General features: G+C 41.0%; 1 protein-coding gene across 4 annotated transcripts; it reads right to left on the bottom strand.

Annotated features, from left to right (window-relative positions):
• Positions 1–989: 989 nt before the first annotated feature.
• On the bottom strand, positions 990–19,337 carry nsd2 (nuclear receptor binding SET domain protein 2). Of its 4 annotated transcripts, XM_081603341.1 has the most exons (23): positions 18,259–18,551; positions 17,424–17,604; positions 15,968–16,610; positions 14,918–15,086; positions 14,658–14,824; positions 13,179–13,412; positions 12,810–13,026; positions 11,944–12,053; positions 11,739–11,838; positions 11,479–11,597; positions 10,441–10,530; positions 10,211–10,337; positions 9,535–9,735; positions 9,271–9,450; positions 8,291–8,447; positions 8,011–8,213; positions 7,339–7,442; positions 6,955–7,224; positions 5,842–5,958; positions 5,400–5,541; positions 5,206–5,312; positions 4,931–5,126; positions 990–3,835 (listed from the first exon to the last, which is right to left on the bottom strand). In XM_081603341.1, the coding sequence occupies exons 3-23, from the start codon at positions 16,580–16,582 to the stop codon at positions 3,534–3,536; spliced, it is 3,927 nt and encodes a 1,308-aa protein (XP_081459467.1). In that variant the 5' UTR covers positions 16,583–16,610; positions 17,424–17,604; positions 18,259–18,551; the 3' UTR covers positions 990–3,533. The 4 variants fall into 4 exon arrangements, with proteins under 4 accessions (XP_081459467.1, XP_081459466.1, XP_081459468.1 ...); XM_081603340.1 differs by lacking the exons at positions 17,424–17,604; positions 18,259–18,551 and adding an exon at positions 19,128–19,337; XM_081603342.1 differs by lacking the exons at positions 17,424–17,604; positions 18,259–18,551 and adding an exon at positions 18,656–19,060.
• Positions 19,338–20,283: the final 946 nt, after the last annotated feature.

Genomic DNA, 20,283 nt, shown 5'->3' on the forward strand with positions numbered 1-20,283 from the left:
TATCCACTGATCTTATCTAAGGTCTAAAAATCAACCACTGTCCTCTTTTGCTCCCTGGTGAGAGGTTTGACTGACAGACCGGCCACCAGGTCATTTCATTTTAATACATATCTCTTAAAATCTGGAGAAAATCCTATTAGTTTATAATTGTGGAGTACTTTTGTTTTTCTTTTATTCTAATTAATGTAAGGACCTTTGAAATGCCTGGTTGCTGAAAATGTGCTAAATAAATAAAATTACTTTACCTTACCAAAAAAAGAAAATAGGTATTGGCCAAAATGGGAATCGGCTGGTTAGGCTTTTTAGAAGATCAGGATGTGCAATTGGCCAGAAAACTGCAATCAGTGCACCCTTGGGACTTAAGTGCGTTAAGATAAAATAAGTACATAGTTTTTTGTTGTTAAAGTCACAAGCTGGAACTTTTGTATTGCGTTTCTGGTACACCAGTAAATCTGATGCACAAGCAACATCTGCAAACAGCAGCGATGGACCATAAAGCCGCTTCAGGAGGCCCCCCTGGGACATACACAAATATAAAGTTAATTGAAATATGTAAATATATTCATGTAGATTAATATTTTTAAGTGTTCATTTTGGCTCTAAAAACTGATCTGATTGTATTCCAGTTGTGCTAAAAGCAGTTAGCCCATCACCAAAGCTACTCAAGCCTAAAACAGCATTTCAGTGCTAAGCATGTTGGAGCAGTATCAAAAACCCAAACAGTCTTAAAGCAATATCTTTGTTGTTGAGCTCATGTCTATTGAATAATTTAACATTGTTGGGCTTGAAAATGTTTTAGTCAAATAGTATAGCTCCAAGATTTTCACAGTGAAAGGTGTGTTTAAGCCACGACTATTCAAAATTTCCCAAACTTCTCAAGCACATACAATGTAATTACATCTTAATTTAAATATTTGACCCGTTTGACTAAAACCAAAAGTGTGGAGTTATAACCAAATCCTGCATATATAAATAAACCAGGCAGAGGATTGAATGGTTCCATCACTTTATTGCATGACTCACTAACAGATCCTGCACAAGTGTTTCAGCACTGCATAAAAAAAGGGTCAAGAAATTGCATGATATTTACAATAGATGAATCACTATTACCACTTATACATTATGTACATATTAGTCTCTGGTTTGCTATGACAGTAGTTATAGTATGAAACGTCTACACACATGACACTTCAGCTCTACAGGGAATTACAGTGCTTACAAAAATAATAATAGAAGAACAACTGGCTGGACTACATTCAGTCAACACAAGGTTAGGATGCATGGAACCGAGAAGAAACAGACGCGCTGCCCCAGTGGATGAGTCCCCGTTCGCCTCATTGGGTGAAAAATAAATTAAAGACAAAATAGGTGCAGTTAATTCAAAAAGGCATCCTTTTAAATCTGAAGCACTGTGTGTAAAAAAAAAGAAAAAAACAAAAAAAGAAACCTCAGCAAGATTGGAAAGTATTGGAGATACCAACATGAAATAATGATAAACTTTATGATCTGAAACTGGTCTGAAGGCTCCAACCAGCTCTGGAAAAAATATCAGAATCCTCTCCAATTTGCTTCCCTTTCAAACAAACGAAGGGAAAATTTCAGACGCTCTGGCCTACGATGGCGTGTTGAGGCCATTGTAGACGGGAAAGAAGAAATAAAGTTCATAAGTTCAAAACTCAAATTTTCAAGAAAACTTAGAAATTTCAAAAATTTGCCAAATAAAAACAAAAAAATTCTACATCAATCTCAAAAATTTGAGGAAAAAAAAAGACTTGTAAATTTTAGAATTTGAAATCAAACATTCGCAAAAAAAGATTTCAAAGTTATCTGACTTTTTTGGAGAAATGTTGAAGATTTTCAACTTTAGAAAGTCAGAAAGTTTCCAAAAGATAAAAATATTTGACTTTCAAACTCAAATGTTTAAGTTTTTTCTAAATTTGAACATTAGAGATTTTTTCCCCCCTGTAAATATTTGACTTTTCAAGCTCACAAATTCTTTTTCCCAAAAAAGGGATTAAAATTAAAATGTATTTTATTTTTTGGCAGAAACATACTGGCAATCTACAATACGCCAGAGGTTCAGACTGATGAGCGACAGAAGGTAACAAGGCGTAAGACAGAAAGGCTCAGAGCACCAGCTGGATAGGAATTCCAGGAATACTGGACTCAATCCGTTACCGGAACCTTTCCAACACACAAAACCGGGAAATATGTTCGATTTAATACAGAAAAAAATCCCAGCAGATCTAATCTTATGGTCCAAACCTGAAGAGTTGAAACTTCTAAATTTAATTCATCTTTAGGTTTGAAAAATCTTTAAAAAAAACATCTGCAGGATGCGGATGAAAAATGTGAAAAACGCAGAAAGTCGTGCTGAAGGACGACGCACAGGAACTCAGAACAGTTAACAGCTTTGCTTTTACAATTCTGATTAGTAAATTGAGAAATCTTTCTTTTTCCTTTTTTTTTATTAAACCACATCAGCCTGAGGGGCCGGTGTTTTAGTATTAACAGTAATCAGAGAGAACGTCAGACTTAAAAACCTCCTGAGGAATAAAGATTAAAATAAAAAAGTGAGGTCTGACCAAAATCTTTACATCAGCAGAAATCAGCAACACCCTCAGTTTCAGGATGTGAAATAATGATGATGATGATCAAAGGGAGTCTCGTCTGTACCCGACTGTAAACCCTGAAGCAGGATGAGTTAAAGCACCGTGGGTCGTCGCCGTGACGCTGTGGTTCTGGTTCTGCTCTCGTTCCTTCATTGAGTCCCTGTAGTGTTTCCCTCACACCAGTTTAACAGCTTTTCTTCTTCTTCTCTTTATTTTGCTCCGTAATCCCTGCTATTCTGGAAAGGATCGGCTTTTTTTTTCTCTCTTTTTATCATTTCCAGTGCCGTTATTAAAAACAAAAATCTAAATAAAATAAGTGAGCTAAAACAAAACAACAGGTTGTAAAATTAAAACATGTCTACAGTTACATGATCTATGGCTACGAAGACGACCGGAGGTCCATCCATAGTGTCCTGCTGCTCCATCTTCCATCTGGCACATTTGTAGATCTACAAAAAAAAGACTATCCACCTGCATCCTGTCTGACGTCTTAGGCTATTACAGTATTCAGCGTTTTGTTTCGTTTTTTTTATTTTTCCTCATATAAACAAACATAGATGTATAACGAATAGAGCTCTGCTGTTGGCGGTAATGAATGGACTGAGGTTCTAGTTGTGGCCACACTAATCAGAAGTGAGTGATTATGACGCTGCAGCTCGGTTGGTGGAAGGTCCGGCGGTGTTTCCGGAGATGATTTTGTGCTTTACCACAGAGGGTCACCTCAGTGCAGACCAGTACAAGAAAACCTGAAAATGTTCAAAAGTAAAAAAAAAAAACAAACAAAAAAAAAAGGGCGAGGCTAAAGGTCAATGCTGAGCGTGTGAGAGGTCAGCACCGCTCCCCGATGATGAATACGTAGGGTGCCTCTGTTTGTGTGGCGGCGTACTGTTGCTGTGGAGGAGGGCGCCTCTTCGGGTCGGGTCAGGCTTCCGGTGTTTTCCTCTTAGAGCCTTTGGTTCTGCTCTCTTCTCCGTCCGCCTTCCTGCAGCCTTTGGGGCGGGCAGCAGCGGTGGCGCTGCTGGACTCTGAGCCGGCGGTCCGGGCCTGGCCGGCTCCTCCTTCCGTGTCGTCGTGCTCGCCGCAGCAGAGCTCTCCCGCCGCGGCCCCGGGGCGCAGCGCCCCCTCCTGGTGGGCCCTGCAGAAGGAGTTGGGGCAGAGCTGGCAGAAGGCCTCCGAGTTTTTCCCACAGACGTCACAGTGATGCCAGGGGCAGTCCCAGCGGCCTGCAGGGGGCGCAGGAGAGAAGACAGAGCCTCAATATTCCACATATTCATACGTCATAAACGTCTTCATATTCTGTCATGTTACAGATGAAAACTTTCATGCATTTTAGGGGGATTTGATGTAATAAACCAACACAAAGTAGAGCTGAACCGGATATCCCTTAAAGGGACAGTACTATGTTTTTGCCATTTTATAGCGCAATCAAATAACTACGTTACCTTCAGTTGTTACAAAACACAACTTAAAAAAATGTTACTTTGTAATTTAACACCTTGAAATTGGGCCTCTGTCCCTTTAAAGACTCCGGCTCGTTCTGAAAAAAATTAAAGCAACACTCCAGGTTTGTTTTCCATGAGGGAATAAAATCGTAACATGATGGAAAGATGAAAGAAAGTTCATTTTACACAATACTGCACCTTTAAAAAGACTCAGTTCACAATAACAGATTGTTCTCAGCAGATTTTTGTTTCTCTGACTGAAACACTTGAGAACACACTGAAACTAAATCAGTCCAACTAGAACCAACTGAGCACCGCAAACATGCCACTAGGTGGCAGTAATGTTCCCAAAATACCCACAGACTGAGCCACTGCCCCATGAAAATGGAAGACATTCTTTTTGTTAGTTTTTAATCTTTTGATTAATAGTTCATAGTTTCTCTCATGCATAAAATGTTTATTTTCCATTGACCGTTTTACTCCGACCTGCCCTGACTGAACAAATGATAGTTGTTTTTACATATTTCACCAAACTACTGAAGCTTGTATTCAAGTGCACTCTGCTGGTTGTCGAATACATTTGGAATTTCAGTAAATGTATGTCTGTTTAAGAGAAATATTTTGAGTCAAATCAACACGTTTCTGTATCAGCCGACACTAAACCTCAGAACATTAAATCTTTGTGTTCCTGTTTTACACAGATCAGTCCTTTTCTACAGCAGATGCTTTTTCCCCCACTCCAAAAAAAAGCAAAACTGTCTGTGTTTTCAACTATTTTCCGTCTTTATGGCTCTTTGACCGACGTCTGCGTCACCATGGTTACATTTTTTAAAAGCAGAAGCCGTAATCCTGGGACGCCGAGGGGGCTCTGCTCACCAAATGGCCGTTTGGTGAGGTTCAGGCAGGACAGGTGGTAAGCTTTGGTGCAGTTCTTCTTGTCGCAGAGCACCAGCTGCCCTCCGTCTCCACAGCGAAAACACTCGTCTTCAGACTTCTTCTTTCCCTCGCTTTTCCTTCTCCTGTACTTCCTCTTAAAGCGCTTTCCCTTTGGCTCCGTGTGGCCGTTTGAGTTCTGGGGGGAAAACAGAGGGATTGAGGCCGTTTCACCTCATGAACAGTCTTTCCTCTACACCCAGCAGACCGAGGCTCACCTTGGGCCGATCCCCGAGGAAGCCGCTGCAGTTGGGAGCGCCGCAGCGGCAGATGGTTTTCTCGTTGCCGAGGCAGTCCAGGTTGTAGTTAAAGGTTAGCTCTGTTCCTGCGTTGGGGAAACGTTCAGGCTAAGCAATGAGAGGAGCAGGAAAACAAACAGGTACATTCTGCATTTACTGTGAACTCGTCTGACCTGCCGGTACGTCGCAGACTGCGAACAGGCCAACGCGGGTGTCTCCGTTCACCGTCCACTTCTGAGTCTCACAGTTAGGCTGGCAGCTGTGGTTCATGAAGCGGGAGTAGTTTCCTTTTGGACCTGCGTCAATGATTCGGTCCTTTAAAAAATCCCAGAGAGGAAAAAATGTTTAAAAAAATCACAAGTTACACTCTTATTCTCATTAGCTCAGATCAAACCACCAGGTTTAGTCATTAAGTTTGTCGTATCGACTACTGTAATGTTACAGTCGTCTGCCACGCAACACTCCCAATGCAATACAGTTTCTGTAGCTCCCAGCAGAGGGAGGCGCTGCTGCGTAGGAACAGCGCCCTGCCTCACTGCAGAGCAGGATGAGTCTGGACTGGGCTCACCGAGCCTCCAGAACCAGAACCAGAACCAGGCGGTTCCCACTAATCACCTTGTCGATGGTGAGCATGTAGAAGTCGGTGATGTTGTTTTCGTGGGCGTACTTGATCCTGGCCCTGCACTCCTCCTCATCGATCAGCTCCCCGATGTACTCGTTCACAAACTCACCCTGTTGGGGAAACATCGACGCTTTTATTTTGAAGAAACCAGATTGTGGGTTATTTTTTCTCTTTTGTTTCATTGCAATCAAAATTAAAAAGTTAAAAGAGCGAGCTAAAAAAAGAGATGTTGGACACATTTAACCACAACCTGCTGACTCTGATCTTGGCTGAAAGATTTTTTTTTGTTGTTGCCTGAAATGAAATAATCCACTTGAACTTGCAATTTTCACCATTCATCACAACTTTTCTGTAAGTTTGACCAATCACCTTAACGTTTCCTGTATTTTCTTCTTTTCTGACCAATCACTGCAACTAGGCTCAATTTTTTAACCAATCCCTTTAGTATCCTTTTAATTTAATCATGATTTGAACCATTTGTTTGAAACTTTCTTGGGAAAATGGAGCATCTTCAGTCAGAGGCTTCTTCAAATTCGCTGTAACACAGACCACTACAAACAATCTTTCCTGCCAACAACCATCACAATCTACAATAACTGAAGAATTTGAAAATGAGTTGGAACATGAAATTTCCTTTCAGGATCAATAAAGTATTTTTGAATTGATTTGAACTTTCTGTTTCACAATGTCTCTTGAAAACTGGAACCTGCGAGATGAAGAATGTGTGACGCTAAACAGTAACTTTTTTTTTTTTGGCCAACAAAAAAAGCAGAGGAGAATTGATGCAGGTGAGGAGGGATTAGATAGGAAAAAGGAGACAGGAAAAAGACACAGGAAGGGAAGGTTATGTGGAGCAATTTCTATTACAGCTTAAACAAAATTAGCTACCGTTTGAAAAAGATGCTGCAAAAATGTTTAATTTTAGACCACAGCAACAAACATGGCAACATCCTGAAGGGACTGATAAGTTGGTAACAGAGGAGCGACTGTTAACTGCCGGGTGGGCGGGTCGGTCAGACGATTTTTAAAGAGGTGGATAAGAACGATGGATGAGATGAGTTTCACATTCAGGTACTGGCAGAACGATCTCAGAATGATCTCCTCACCTTCTTGATGTCTCTCAGGGCGATCAGCCCCCAGCCCTTTCCTGGGGTCTTGATGATCTTGGTGTCTGGGTAAAGGCGCTTGGTGAAGTCCTGGTTGCAGCAGCGCTCCCCGCTGGGACACACCTGGGGGTGACACTCATACTGCAGCATGCGGTTCAGGCACTCCGACTCGAAGCCGCACGGGCGCTCGTCGGCCGGCTTGCAGTTGCACTTGGGGATCTCAGAGATGTCGGCGGTGTAGACCTGGACCTTGCCGAAAGGTTTGTTGACCTGCAGGCAGAAACGCATGAAGACATCCAAACCGAATGCAGCAATGCAGCCGCGCTCTGAGGGGGCAGTGAGAACGGAGCTCAGAAACACAGAGGGGTCTGGAGCGGTTCCCACCTTGATGAATTTATATGGAGGCGGCTTCCGGCTGTTTTCCTGAGCTTCCTTGGCTTCCCGTTTTATCTTGATCTCCTTAAATCGAGCCTCGGCCTCCAACAGAGCTGGAGACCAAACACAAACACTTCAGCTTCACTCTGAGTTTGTCTACAGAGTCTTTAGGAACACGGTAGAAGAAAAGGTTCCCTTTTAGATTTAAAGGGGGAAAAAATCCTAGAGATGCACCAAATGGATATTATCATTTGTATCTGACACAATATTGATGCAATTCTAAATCATGGTTATGTAACAATGTTCCTGATCCAAAAGGACAGATCTATTCAGTCCAATTCTATGCTTTGTGCTTTGAGCAACGTCCTGCTTCATTATTTATTTCACTTTATTTTTAGAATTCCTAATTGCTCTTTCTAAACCATTTGAAAGGTTGGTTCAGTTTATTTATGCATGTTTGACCAAGCTAGTGAAGCCATCGGTGTATTTCAGTGAGCTGTACTTGTGTACAGTTAGTAAATAATTGTAATTCAGTACATTTATGTCAGTTTAAAAAAAGAGAATCATTTAAGTCAATCCAGCTGTTTCCTGTATCAGACCTGCTGCTACTAAGCTTCAGATCCGTATTGGAAACAACCCTAAAAACAAACATCACAAACCAACTGAACTGCAGGTTTTTACCGTTCTTAAAGACTTTGCCTATCCCGTTCTTCTGGTACTTGCTGCCTCTGTCTCCTTCCATGTAGGGAAACACTCGGCCCTGGTGAGTCCAGAAGTAATCCTTGGAGCCGAAGAAGAAGACCGGAAACTCTCCGATCTCGTGTCGGAGGTGCTGGATGTTTGTGGGGACGTTTTTGGGGTGGTGGATCTCTGCTGGCCACCACCTACACAGGAATCAGGGGCAGTTATCGACTTTATGCCATTCACACCGGAGCAGGAAGCATTCAGCCGTTCCTCCCACCTGTACGTCCCCAGCTTGACCCATATGATGTCTCTGTACTTTGGTTTCTTGCCGGCTCGGCAGTCGTTGCAGAACCAGCTCCCGTCGGGCATGGCGATGTTGAGGCAGTCGGGGTGGAACGCTGCAGGGCACGACTCGCAGCACAGCAGCTGTCCTCCTGCCGGACACGAAGACGCAGTTAGAGCAGAACGAAAACTCAGCAAGCCGACTAGTCCTTAAAGATGATGCCTTCACCAAAACAATAATCCAAATTGTAGTGCTTTTAAAACATCAGAAATACTCTTACATTTTTACGTTATCCTGTTACAAACACTTCAATAGATTTTAGAAGATTTTGTCTTCTGACTGAAATTTACTTTCCAAGAAAAACGAAGAGGAACAATAATCACAAAATCATTTTGAAAAATCTGACCCCCCCAATGCACTCCTTGTGTTTCCACAGTTCAGAGTGATGTCAGCACACAGAGAGCCGCCATCTTGTTTCACAGAATCTATTCTACGATAGAATATGACAATATTACAAGAATAAAGTTGTAATATTAGGAGATTTCATGAGAACTTATTAGAAAAACTATCCAACCTTTTTTCTTATTAAAAACAGCTTTTTTCCTCATAATTTTATGAAGTTTTTTTCTGGTAAAATCACATCAATGCTGTGCTAATATTATATCTATATTATCAGAATTAAACAAAAATTCTCAGCCTGGCACAGAAGGGATTATTGAAGTAAAAGACTTTTTAAACATATTTTCTGTAAATCGAAATTTCTTTTTCAGAAATGAAAGTGAGGGGGAAAAAAAGATTAAAATCGGAAATCACATCTGGTACAAAAAAAAGTGAATATTCATATCTCCTAGTCGTTCTGTGGTTATTGATTTGTTCCCACCACAGCTACATACTTTATGTGGGAATAAACATGATTAAAATGGAATTCATAAAAACCCTCTGATAAAGACCCTCTCTGTGCCGTCCTCGCTGACCTTTGGAGCAGACGAAGCACCAGCTGACGTTGACGTGGCTGTGGTGGCTGTAGCCCTTCTTGGCGTTAAAGTGGTTGGTGCAGATGATGGCCGTGTTTGTGATCGTCTCGCTCCCAGCGGCGACGCACAGGTCGCCCACGTGGTACGCCACGGGGCATCGCAGGCAGCGCATCAGCCGTCCTGCAGCACACAGAGCGCCACGTGCCGCAGGTTAGACCAGCGGCCGCCGAAAACCTGAAAACCAACCTAATCGACCGGCCTGACCTTTGGTAGCCTTCTGCTTGGTGCGGCAGCCGTAGTGGCAGCTGAGGCAGGTGTGGAGCGGGCAGCGGAAGCCTTTGTTGTCGAACACGGTGAGCGGGTTGAGGCGGACGCAGCCCTCGTGGTAAAACTTGCCGCAGTGGGGGACGTGGCAGCGCCGCACCTCGGCCTCAGACCGTTTACAGATGAAACACGAGTGGAGTCCTGAGGAGGGGAGAGGCAGGCTGAGTGGCTACGAGGAGGGAGAACTGCGGTTGACGCAGCAACAAGCAAACTATTTGGGCTCCTATAGATTCCAGGCCAAAATTCCACTATACCACATTTTCAAGGACATAAAGGAAAAAGTTTGGAACAATAATTTATTTTGCTTTTCTATTCACAATTAAACGGACGGTACCATGAGTTTTTCCAGACACAAAGGGCCATTTTATAGTATAATCAAGTAACTATGTCAATTGTTATAAAAATTATATATATATATATATATATATATATATATATATATATATATATATAAAATATGACTTCAAAAAACTTGACTAATTAACACCTTGAAATTGTGCCCCCATCTGTAAAAAACAAAACAAAAAAACTGCTGCTCTAACTCCATCTGGTGGGAACGTTTCCAATGAAACGTCAGACTACAGAATTGTGGTTTTGTGGCGTTTTCTCTTCATACCTGTGCTGCACTCTTGACATAGCAGCTTGTCATCAGGTTTCAGGGTTCCACCCAGACAGTGCAGGTGGAACATGCCGCAGCACTGGCCTTCACATGCCACCAGGTCCTCACCGGCCACCTCACACACCTAGAGAAAACACACAGCGTGTGGATGGAGGGAAAAATATTCATAAGAAGGTGTGAAGGCAAATTTGTTAAAACAAAGAGTGGATAAATCGCTAAAGCACTACCTGACAGATAAACTCTTTCTTCCGTTCGCCTTTCTTTGTCCCATCTAGGCTGTCGCTTGGAGAATCAGGACGTTCTTCACTTGCAGAGCCCTGAAACAACATGCAGAGAACCAATGAAATGAGGCTCAACATGAGTCATTTCCTATTAATCTAATTTCTTAAAGTACCAAATCAACTTTTTTTGATAAATTGTCTAAATATATTATCTCTGTTTCTGTATTAATTTGGACATTTGTGTGTAAATTTTATTCTACCTTATTTTTTGCCTAAAACCGTCTCAGCATGTCCTTTGGCTCCGCCCACTTTGGTGGATTTTTTTTATTTATTTTTTATCCCCCAACATTTGCCAGTCGTGGAGTTTTGCATCACAGGGAGGCAAGTTACACTTAACAACCAAATTCTTTGCTTTATAACAAATTAGGTGAACATTTACAAAGATTTCCCATCAGATTGTCAATTTTATACATATGATTTAAAAGATTAACATGTTTCATGTGTAAATACAAGCTGTATGTAAACCATTCAAAGGAGGATTTATTACAAGGAAAATATCTAAGCAAACTCAACATTAAATGCAGCTATGTCGCAAAGGAATTTTAATTATGAAACAGTTCAATGTTTTTGGTCCTTCACTTCAGAAAGTGAAACTTGTTATATTGTCATATTCCATGAATTAGATTAAACAGTTTTAAGTAATTCATTTCACCAGGTTAACTCCAAACAGGCTGATGTTTCCAACCTTTTGTGTCAATGATTATTTTTCTGCTTCCAGCCAAAGAAATCATTTAAGATCACACTATTGCATAAAACCAATAATAAATACATTTTTATCAGGAATGTGAATTTAATAAAATGTTTATGGTCATTTTCAAAAGGTATTTTTAATCTGACAAATGAGGCCCATCGGAACTCATTTAAGTTTATTGAATATGACAGTAGATTCATTTCACAAATGTTTATAGTTTGTGGACTGTAAGACGTGAAGACATTTCCACTGAGGTGTGTGTGTGTGTGTGCATGCGTGCGTGTGTGTCTGACCTCAGTGTCAGGACAGGGAGAGGAGCGCCTCTTCTTTGGAGCCTTGGAGGCGCCGGCCAGGTTCTCTCCATCCTGCCTTCTTTTCCTCCGCCGCTTTGGCTTCTCCACATTCTGCTCATCTGTTTCAGGTCACAAGTTTGGTTAGGATTAGTTCAAAGCACATAAAAAATCTCGAGCAGTAACTGATATTTAACATGAGGGAAGAAAAAAAACTCATTTATTTTAGGTGAGCAAATCCCATCTCTGGTAGTGAATCAGACCTTTTGACTTCTTTGTTCGCTTTCTTGGTTCTTTTAGATCTTTAATGTCGGTTTTCTTCTTTCTTCTCCACTTTTTGTTTGTCTCCTCTGAAACCGAGGCCTGGGAAAGTAAACATGAGTGTGATTGTGTTAAACACCAGATATCTAAACTAAATCGTCCACAACAAAGAGTCATAAAGGAAAGTGTGATGCTGTGTGTGTTTACCTGCTTTTCTGCCTTCTTGCCAGTTCTCTGTCTCTTTCTGGGTTGCTGATCCTTGTCTGTTGCAGCTTCTGCTAGTGGCCTTTTACGCCTCATCTTTTGCTCTTTCCTCACTAAAACCAAAATGATTTAAGATATTTAACTAGTTTGAGTCAAATAAATTACAAATTCAATATTGCAGTTTTAGTTTTATTTCCTTCAACTTCAACCAAACAAGATTAGAGCTGCAACTATAGATTATTTTAGTAGATTATTATTCTGACGGTTAATCGAGAAAAAAAAAAAAAAGTCACATTCTGCAAATTTTTCATTTAACCACTTAAGCTTATTTTGTACATTAAAATCACACTGGAAAAATGCAAACAAATAATTTCCTTTTTTAAAATAAGAAAATAAAAAATGTTATTACTTAAAATGCAGTAGCAGGCAGTGGCCTGTTTTAGTCTTTACACTCCAATAAACGATTAATCGGTTACTGAATTAGCTGACAATTTTTCCTCTAACTGATTAATCACAATTAACCGTTTCAGACCTAAACAAGATTTCTTTTTCAAACAGAGTCTGGCAAAAGTATTAATAACTCTTCATGAATCTTGATTAAATCAAGATTTAATCACCAGGACTTTTGTCACACAAAAATAATAATAATAATAAAAAATAGTCAAACTATATTTTCTTTCCCTACCACTTCTGAAATGTGCATTAATTTTAGTTTAATCTATCATATAAAAGTGACTTGTGATTTTAATGTGATCAAATGTGAAAACATTCAAGAGGATTATAGTTATGCAGATTTGTTATACACTGAGCGATGCAGACTGCTGTCCTATGTATATAGGAAAATAAAAGACGTTTTATTTTCATCTAACCTGGAAGAGCAACCTGAGGCAAGGCGTCCACTGGGTCATCAGTGATCGTGACCGGCTTGGCTTTCCTTCTCCTCTTGGGGACAACAACACCGTTGACTGAAGGCACTTTCTCTTTCCTTGCTAGCTTGACTGGACGCTGAGCCACTTTGGGCCGTCTCTTTCTCTTCTGAGACTCAAACGTTTGAGTTCGTGCATCTGGAGGAAAAGCTACAGGATTCTACAAAGAGAATTAAACATGTATTGAATCATTTCAAAATGTTTGCAAGTCTCACATTAAACCAATTCAATGTCCAACTGTTCTTAGCATGTTCTAAATTAGTTTCAATCCCTCAAGAAAAAGTTTTTTGAAGTCATTAAAAAGAAACTTGCCGGCAGGGAGGGGACGTCCGGGCCCAGCCTGGGTTCCGTCTCTCGGTGCGTCTCGTCAGTGGGATCCATATTCAGCTTTTCCAAGATGAGAGGGTTCAGATGGGGCCCATCCCCGTCGTAAGTAAACCCAAAGCTGTCGATACGCTGATCCGGTGCCATGCCGACAGCCTCTTTGGCCTGAATGACGCCCATGTTCCACTGAGCTTGGAGGTTACGGGGAACCGAGGGAGCCATCTGCAAACCAGACAAGACATGAACTCTGCGGCATGCAACGCTTTGAGATTTGTTTTTTTGATCCAAATATTAAGTCTCTCTAAAGTATTTAAAGCTCTTAAACTTACTCAGATTTTATCACAATCACAGAATTTAACATTTTACTGGGATAGAACAGTAAAGTCACAAAATAATGAAGCAACGGGAAAAAAGGAGGTTACATATTTACAATATGGCGACGCAACAAGCAGCCAAAATTATTTTAAGCTGCGTCTTTCACACGCAAACATAACTTCATTCATTCAGTTTAGAGTTGAGCTTTGTGTAATGTTGGATGAACTGTTACATGTGTGTCTTATTAAATAAACACATTTCCACCACAGTTCACTACTGTTGGTAGTGTCAGGACACTTTTGTAACTATTTGGGTTACATTTTTAATCTCAAGGAGGATTCTTAACATCCTGGTTAAATAAAGGTCGATCATGTTGGTGAAAGGAGCGACCATACTGGCTGTCAATGTCGATGTTTGAAAAATTCTCAGACTTTCCGAGTGGGAAGTTGGAAAGTCTGAGAAAATCAGCATTCCAGCTGACTTTTTTTCCAACTCGGAAGTCAGAATTTTCAGGTTCCGACTACAAATGGATCGCGGCATTTAATCTAAACCATTCCATTATTGTCGACAATATATTTATAATACAATAAGTTTTTTTCTTGTAGGAAAGGGACGTTTAAATAATTGTAGATCCAAAACTTAAACATTTTTCACGTTATTAAAAGAAAGACATCCAGTTTGCAAATTTTTTTGGGCTCGGAAGAATAAAAAGTAAAACATTCTGCCTAGTCTTAGCAATAAGAACAGGATTTGGCCCAATCTCTCTTTAATAATGTTTGCTGTATTAAGCGAAGTTTAATAAATTAAATAAAAGCAGATTTGGGTTATCTGAAGTCTGCTTCTCAGTAGAAGTCAATTTATAAATGTGATACCATTTGCTATAAAATTAAACAGAGAACAAAAAGCATGGTTAAAAGACAACTGCTTTGTGTTGCATTTAATATTTTCCATTGTAGAAAATTTTAATTTTTTAATAATTTTGCTCTAATTAAAGAAAAAGAAAAGTCCATCTGCATCAATCACCGGTTTTGGCTGTTATACATTTTTTGATGAAGTGGAGCGTTTAGTTGCTGCAGGATATATTAAAAAATTAAAAATCAAGTAGTAACGAAGCTCTCCCTGTTCATAAAGAAAATGGAAAAGGTAACTGACCTTTCTATGAGCAGCGCTGGAGGCTGGTGGTTTGTTTCTCTGGCTGAGCGCCACATACTGCTCCTCCCCAGTGAAGGGCACCATGTTCTTCTCAAAGACGAAGCCTCTCTCTGGAGCGTCCCCAAAATACTGGATATGGTAAAGGAGGCCTAACCTGCTGTTGGAGGCTACAGACGACACAAAAACATGGACATTGCAGCAAAATATACCAACTGCATTATTTCACCTATTAATAAAGCTTCAATGTTTATGGTTGTCACCTTTCTGTTTCTGTTTGAAGTGACTGTTGAGTTCTGGGTCTCTGGTCACCATGCAGGGCCACCATGGGTACCCCGACACCTTGGTCCAAACCAGATCCCCCACGCAGAACCGCGTAGGTACAGGGCGCTCTTCTGTTATTGGCTCCGGCTCTTCGGACACGACCGCAGGCTGAGGAGGAGAAAAAACAAAAACATATTTACTGCTTGCTGACTTTACTGAAGCCCATTACCGTTCATTAGATGCTGCTCTCTACTTCTGTTCAGGCCAGGTGTTAGACAGAACCGCCTGCTGCTCTGCTCAGTCATTCAATGGCTCTCAGTCTGGGAAATAAGCATAATCTCATCTCTGCTCTTTGGGTTTGATTATCTGTTCTTCGGCGCAGCGTCATGGCAACGCCTCCAGCTTGGCAGATATTGGCGCCAGCCGGAATATGTGTAAATGTGAAACAGTAGCTAGCAAACATATATACAGACAAATCTACATCTAATACTGTACATTTGTTCATTTCCATTCCCTCTGGATTTTTTTAATTAAACATCTTTTTTGGCTTTCCATTTGGGAATTTTGCTAAACCTTCAACTAATGATAATTTTAATAATTGATTATTCTAATGAATAAACAGATTTTTTAAAAATTTGCAAATACTGCAGATTTTGCTTATGTATAGTTTTAAAAATTTAAACCAGGTAAAACTAAAACTGCCACTCGAGTTTTATGTAGATCACATTTACAGAAAAAGTTTTGTTTTTTTTTTATCTTAACTGCAAAAAGTATAAACCGCTGTATAGTTTTGTCTTAATTTCTACTGAGTGTATTCTTTCAGCAAAGAAAGAATACTGGAGTCTGTATACTCCTGTTAATGATTAAACAATTACTATTTCAATCAATTCATTTAGTCAATTTTTACAGAAAACAAATTAAGAACAATAACATACAGTAATAATATTCTTGTATATTGCATTTGAAAACTGTAGAATATCTCAGTATCAACGGCTAAACCAGCAATATAAAACACTTCATAGAGAGATTTTTCCCTTTTGGCTTTCTACCTCATTTGCCGCTTCCACTTCTCCGATAACCTCCGTGTGGTCAGGCATCTCCATGGCGATGACAGAGCTGCGGTTCAGAATAAGTTTGGGTTTGTTCGGTCGCCCCCTCCTTTTCTTCACTTCCTGTCCCAGCTCAGGTCCAGGTGAAGCGCTCTCTGTGGCTGTGACCAAGCTGGTCCCGTCTGCACAGGAAGGTTCCAGTGGGGGCTGCTCCGCCGCCTGCGGTACGGTCGCCTTCAGCTCGGCCTCGGCATGAGGCGTGCAGTTGTGCTGGTGGGCGTCATTGGTGGCGGGCGCCTCGTCGCCTTTCAGCATGGGCGGCTCTGGGGTGCAGAGCTTGGGTAGAGCGTCCTGATCGCCGTTCAGCACCAGGGAGGTGAGGTCTTTCAGCCTCTCGTGGCTGTGATTGCTGTGGTTGTGGCCGGACATCTTCTGGAGGACGCCGTCCTGGAGCGTGGCGGCGAGCTGCGCAGCGGCTTTGTCCATCAGTAGAGCCGGGTCGCTGCCCATGTCCGCCCGGCCCTTCAGGGTGCTCAGGGACTCGGGCGGCTGCTTCATGCTGATCGGGTTGGATGGTTCAGGCATTGCAGGCAGGGAGCTACCGATGCCGTCCATCCCATCTGACCCGTCAACGTTCACCGAACTGCAGCAGAAACACACCAGTTAAAGGGCCAGAATCATGCATTTTCCAGCCACATCAAATCAATATATAGTACAACCATGTAACTATGTTAACATTAGTCGTTTTAAAAATATATTAAATATGAATCAAAATAAATTTTATATACATTAACGTCTTGAAATTGGGCCTTTGTCTCTTTAAAAACTCCTGCTCTTTCTGAAACTTTGCCTTCAGGAAGTCGTCACAACATGGCTCCTCTCTTAACCCTTTAATAACATTTTTACCAGCATTTCACTGAGAAGAAGCTCCGATAAAGAGCTCAACAGATGTGTAATTCCACCAGGTGTTTGCTAATTGCTCCTGACTGGTCTGAAGGAGCTGAGCGGGGGAGTTGCAGGGGAGGGCTGCTCTGTAGTTTGGAACTGCACAGAAGTTTGGAAACTACAGCATGGAGGAGAAGCTTTGTCCTCGAAGGCAGAGCTAGGTCCAGCTGAATGGTTGCCATAGGAGATTAAAGGATTTCTTAAAGCAAGCTTTAAAGAATCCAGGTAACACTCCAGGTATGTTTTTGATGAGGGAACAACATTATAACATGATGTAAAGCGCAAAACAGTTGATTTTCCATAATACTGGCCCTTTATAACACAACAAGCGGATCCCTTTTTGATCAGACATGATGCCTGATTTGCACATCTTCTTTAAAATGGCTAAATTTTTAAGGTGAAACTGTAAGCAATACAAACAAACATTTGTTTGTATTTCCTTTTAACTCATGTAAAGCACTTTGAATTGCCTTGCTGCTGAAAATGTGCTATATAAATAAAATGACCTTACCTAAAAATAATGAAAACAAAGAAGCCTGAAACATTCCCTGCACATCAAGTGAGCAATTCCCTCTTTTTTTAATGACTGTGCTGCACCACAATAGGAAACTGGAACAGTAAACCATGGCCTCCAGCACACTCTGTAACCTTTAGCATCATTTATGTCAGGTGTGAGGATATTTTGCCCAAAGCTGAAACAAGAAAAACAGGCAGTGTCTTATTTGCATGCAAGGCGTGTATTCAGGACCACCAGACATAACATTGAAAACTGAATTCCAAGCATTTCTTTTGAGTGCTAGAAAACACACACACACACACTCAAAATTAACGTTTGTTTTTTCTTTTCATCTTCAGATTTGCTTTTCCACCATCCAGAACATCTAAATTACCACATGTGGCCCAGAAGCTGCCTGCATTATTCAATTTAATACATTACTGGCTCATTAGTTAAACTGTAGACAAGTTGTAAAGTTCAGAACAGGAAAACGATTAAGCATGGACAATATAAAAAGGGAGTTCAGTGGCGTTGTGCTGTCTGGAGGGCTTAACTGTGTGTGTGGGCCCCCAAAATTTTATTTTATTTAGGGCCCCTCTCAGCATAGGGTCGCCCTAAGAGTTCAACAGTAAATTCATCTCTAAGCAACGGCGTTTTAGAAATTTTACAATAAACTGACATGGTTTTACACATAAATGTACGCAAACGGCATATTTAGAACGTTAAAACCTACATTATTAACATAAAAATATGTGGAAAAGCACAACTGACTAGGTCTACTCCAGTTTATGTTCAGTATATCCATTTTAAACATCAAATAAGGACACTGAGTAGCCGGAAATTATCTCACCACGACATTACTGAGTTCGCTTGGAAGAGCGGTTATGGTGCTAGCTGCAGACCGGGGCCAAGCAGGGTGAAGGCTCCCCGGTATTCGGTAAAAGCCCCAGTGAGTGGGTGGTGAAAACTGCCACTAACAATCGTTGCAAAAGCCGCGGAAACTGAAGCAGTTGACAAGCAGGAGCGAAGCGAACCGGAGGCCGAATAATTGCTGAAAGTCAACGCGTTTCAGTTGGACTCTTAATAATGGAATTAATATTGATGTATAATGCGGGTAACATTACCAGTAGCAGCACAAGAACACGGCTAAAACACTACAGTCGGCGTCAAAACACCCGCTTTTTACCGGCTAGCAAGAAACAGGAACTTCAGCTATCATGTCATGCAAGAAAGGCTCCGACTATAACCTGGATAGAAAGGAGCGATGCTGGAAATCTCATGGATTCAAGCAACCGAGAAATTCCCTGTTGAGCCGCATCTCTTGTCATCAGTAGTCAGCCATTACACCGGACTCCAGCAAATAGACAAAGCCGCCTCCAAAATGCTAAATGGAAAACTTATTAGCAAAAGGGCTCAAACAACTCCTTGACAAACAACGGAAGTAGTAACGGCGAGGAGGTTAATGTGTTTAAGTTGCTTAGCCATTATTTCAAAGTCATTCTTAAATTGTAGGCGCCATGACAGCTTGCTGCAAGAAAGCTAACCGTGGCTATCTTGAGCGTACCATAGGAGCCAAGCCAAACTGCTAGCTTAACGTTAGCATAGTTAGTCGGCTTGCTAAAATGGAAGCCCGGCCTGAAGAAATGTCCGCTAAAAAACTCATCCTAGCAAACAGCTTCGGACTGACACTGTCATAGAGGACCGCTTCTCTGTGTTTACCTGTCGAATATCCTCTGGGATGGTTAAAGGGAAAAATTGCTCATATTCATCCTGGAAAGCGAATCATTTCATTCAAGTCGAATAAAAAAGCTTGCGGGAAACTCAAACTCCGGGGCCGACCAGCGGGAAAAAAGCTCACTTCCGATTGGTCGCGAGCAGAGCTGCGAGTATCCAACCGGTTCTTTCAAAAAAATCCAACCGTAGAAAGGAGCTGACCTCGGTGTCCCCTGTCTGCTTTCACACTACTTTTTTTTTTTTTTTTAAGTTTACAAATATGCACAAAATGTCGAGAGTAGAACGTCAAATATACTTTTAAACGCACATCATTTAAATACAATAAAGATATGACTGAAAATCAAAACTTTTAATCAAAACTCACCTACATAAGTGAATTGTATTCAAATATAGTTGCCTTTCTAAATATGAAAGTTTTGCGTTATACTTTGCTCATTTGTTGGATTACTTTGACCAGCTTTTGCTGATCTGTCTTGGTCAATTATAATTTCGGGTGAAAAAGTTATTTTGTAGTCTACTGCTAGCTTTATTGGTGGCATAATTCAAATCAAAATGCTTTGTTAATCCCAACAGGAAATGAAACGTTCTTGTAACTCATATTATCTAAGGATCTTCTGAACTGTTGTTGATGCCAATGGGCAGGAAGAGTCTCTTGTAGCAGTGTGTGTTACAGCAACCTGAAAAAGCCTCTGACTAAAGACTCTATTGTTGTATGATACTCTATTGTTGCATGATAGTCTCATGACGAGGATGTTCAGTAATGTTTCCTTTGTATGAATAATTCCTCCTTGCACAGTGCCTTGTATTTACTGTTGCATCTCCGGTCCAGTCTGTTGTCCTGGTGAACAGCGAGGTACGCATACTCCTCCCTCCACTTCTTCTCCCAGTTTGACCTCACCCGGTTCTGTGGACTGTCTTCCTGTCTTCTGGGTCTTATTTACAGGCTGGAATTTATAAGTGTGTGGTCCCCTTGCCCTAGAGTAGTAGTAAAATTGTCTACTTACACAAGTTTCTTTTTTATACATATTGAGATGGACTGAACATGTTCAAAGTTTTAGGCCAAACTCTACAAATGTATTTGTCTTTTTTGGAAAGTTCCTCGTAAACAATGGAATCATTTCTATAAATGTCTCCATCCATA

This window comes from Poecilia reticulata, chromosome 22, assembly GCF_904066995.2.
Source record: "Poecilia reticulata chromosome 22, P_reticulata-male-v2, whole genome shotgun sequence".
Taxonomy (NCBI): domain Eukaryota; kingdom Metazoa; phylum Chordata; class Actinopteri; order Cyprinodontiformes; family Poeciliidae; genus Poecilia; species Poecilia reticulata.

Bases quoted from the DNA above. Each gene is read 5' to 3' on its own strand.
- nsd2 (XM_081603339.1), bottom strand. The intron at 11,839-11,943 runs GTAAACACACAC...TTACTTTCCCAG, and splicing joins GCAAGAAGGCAGAAAAGCAG to GCCTCGGTTTCAGAGGAGAC. The intron at 9,451-9,534 runs GTCAGGCCGGTC...TGTGTGCTGCAG, and splicing joins CAAGCAGAAGGCTACCAAAG to GACGGCTGATGCGCTGCCTG.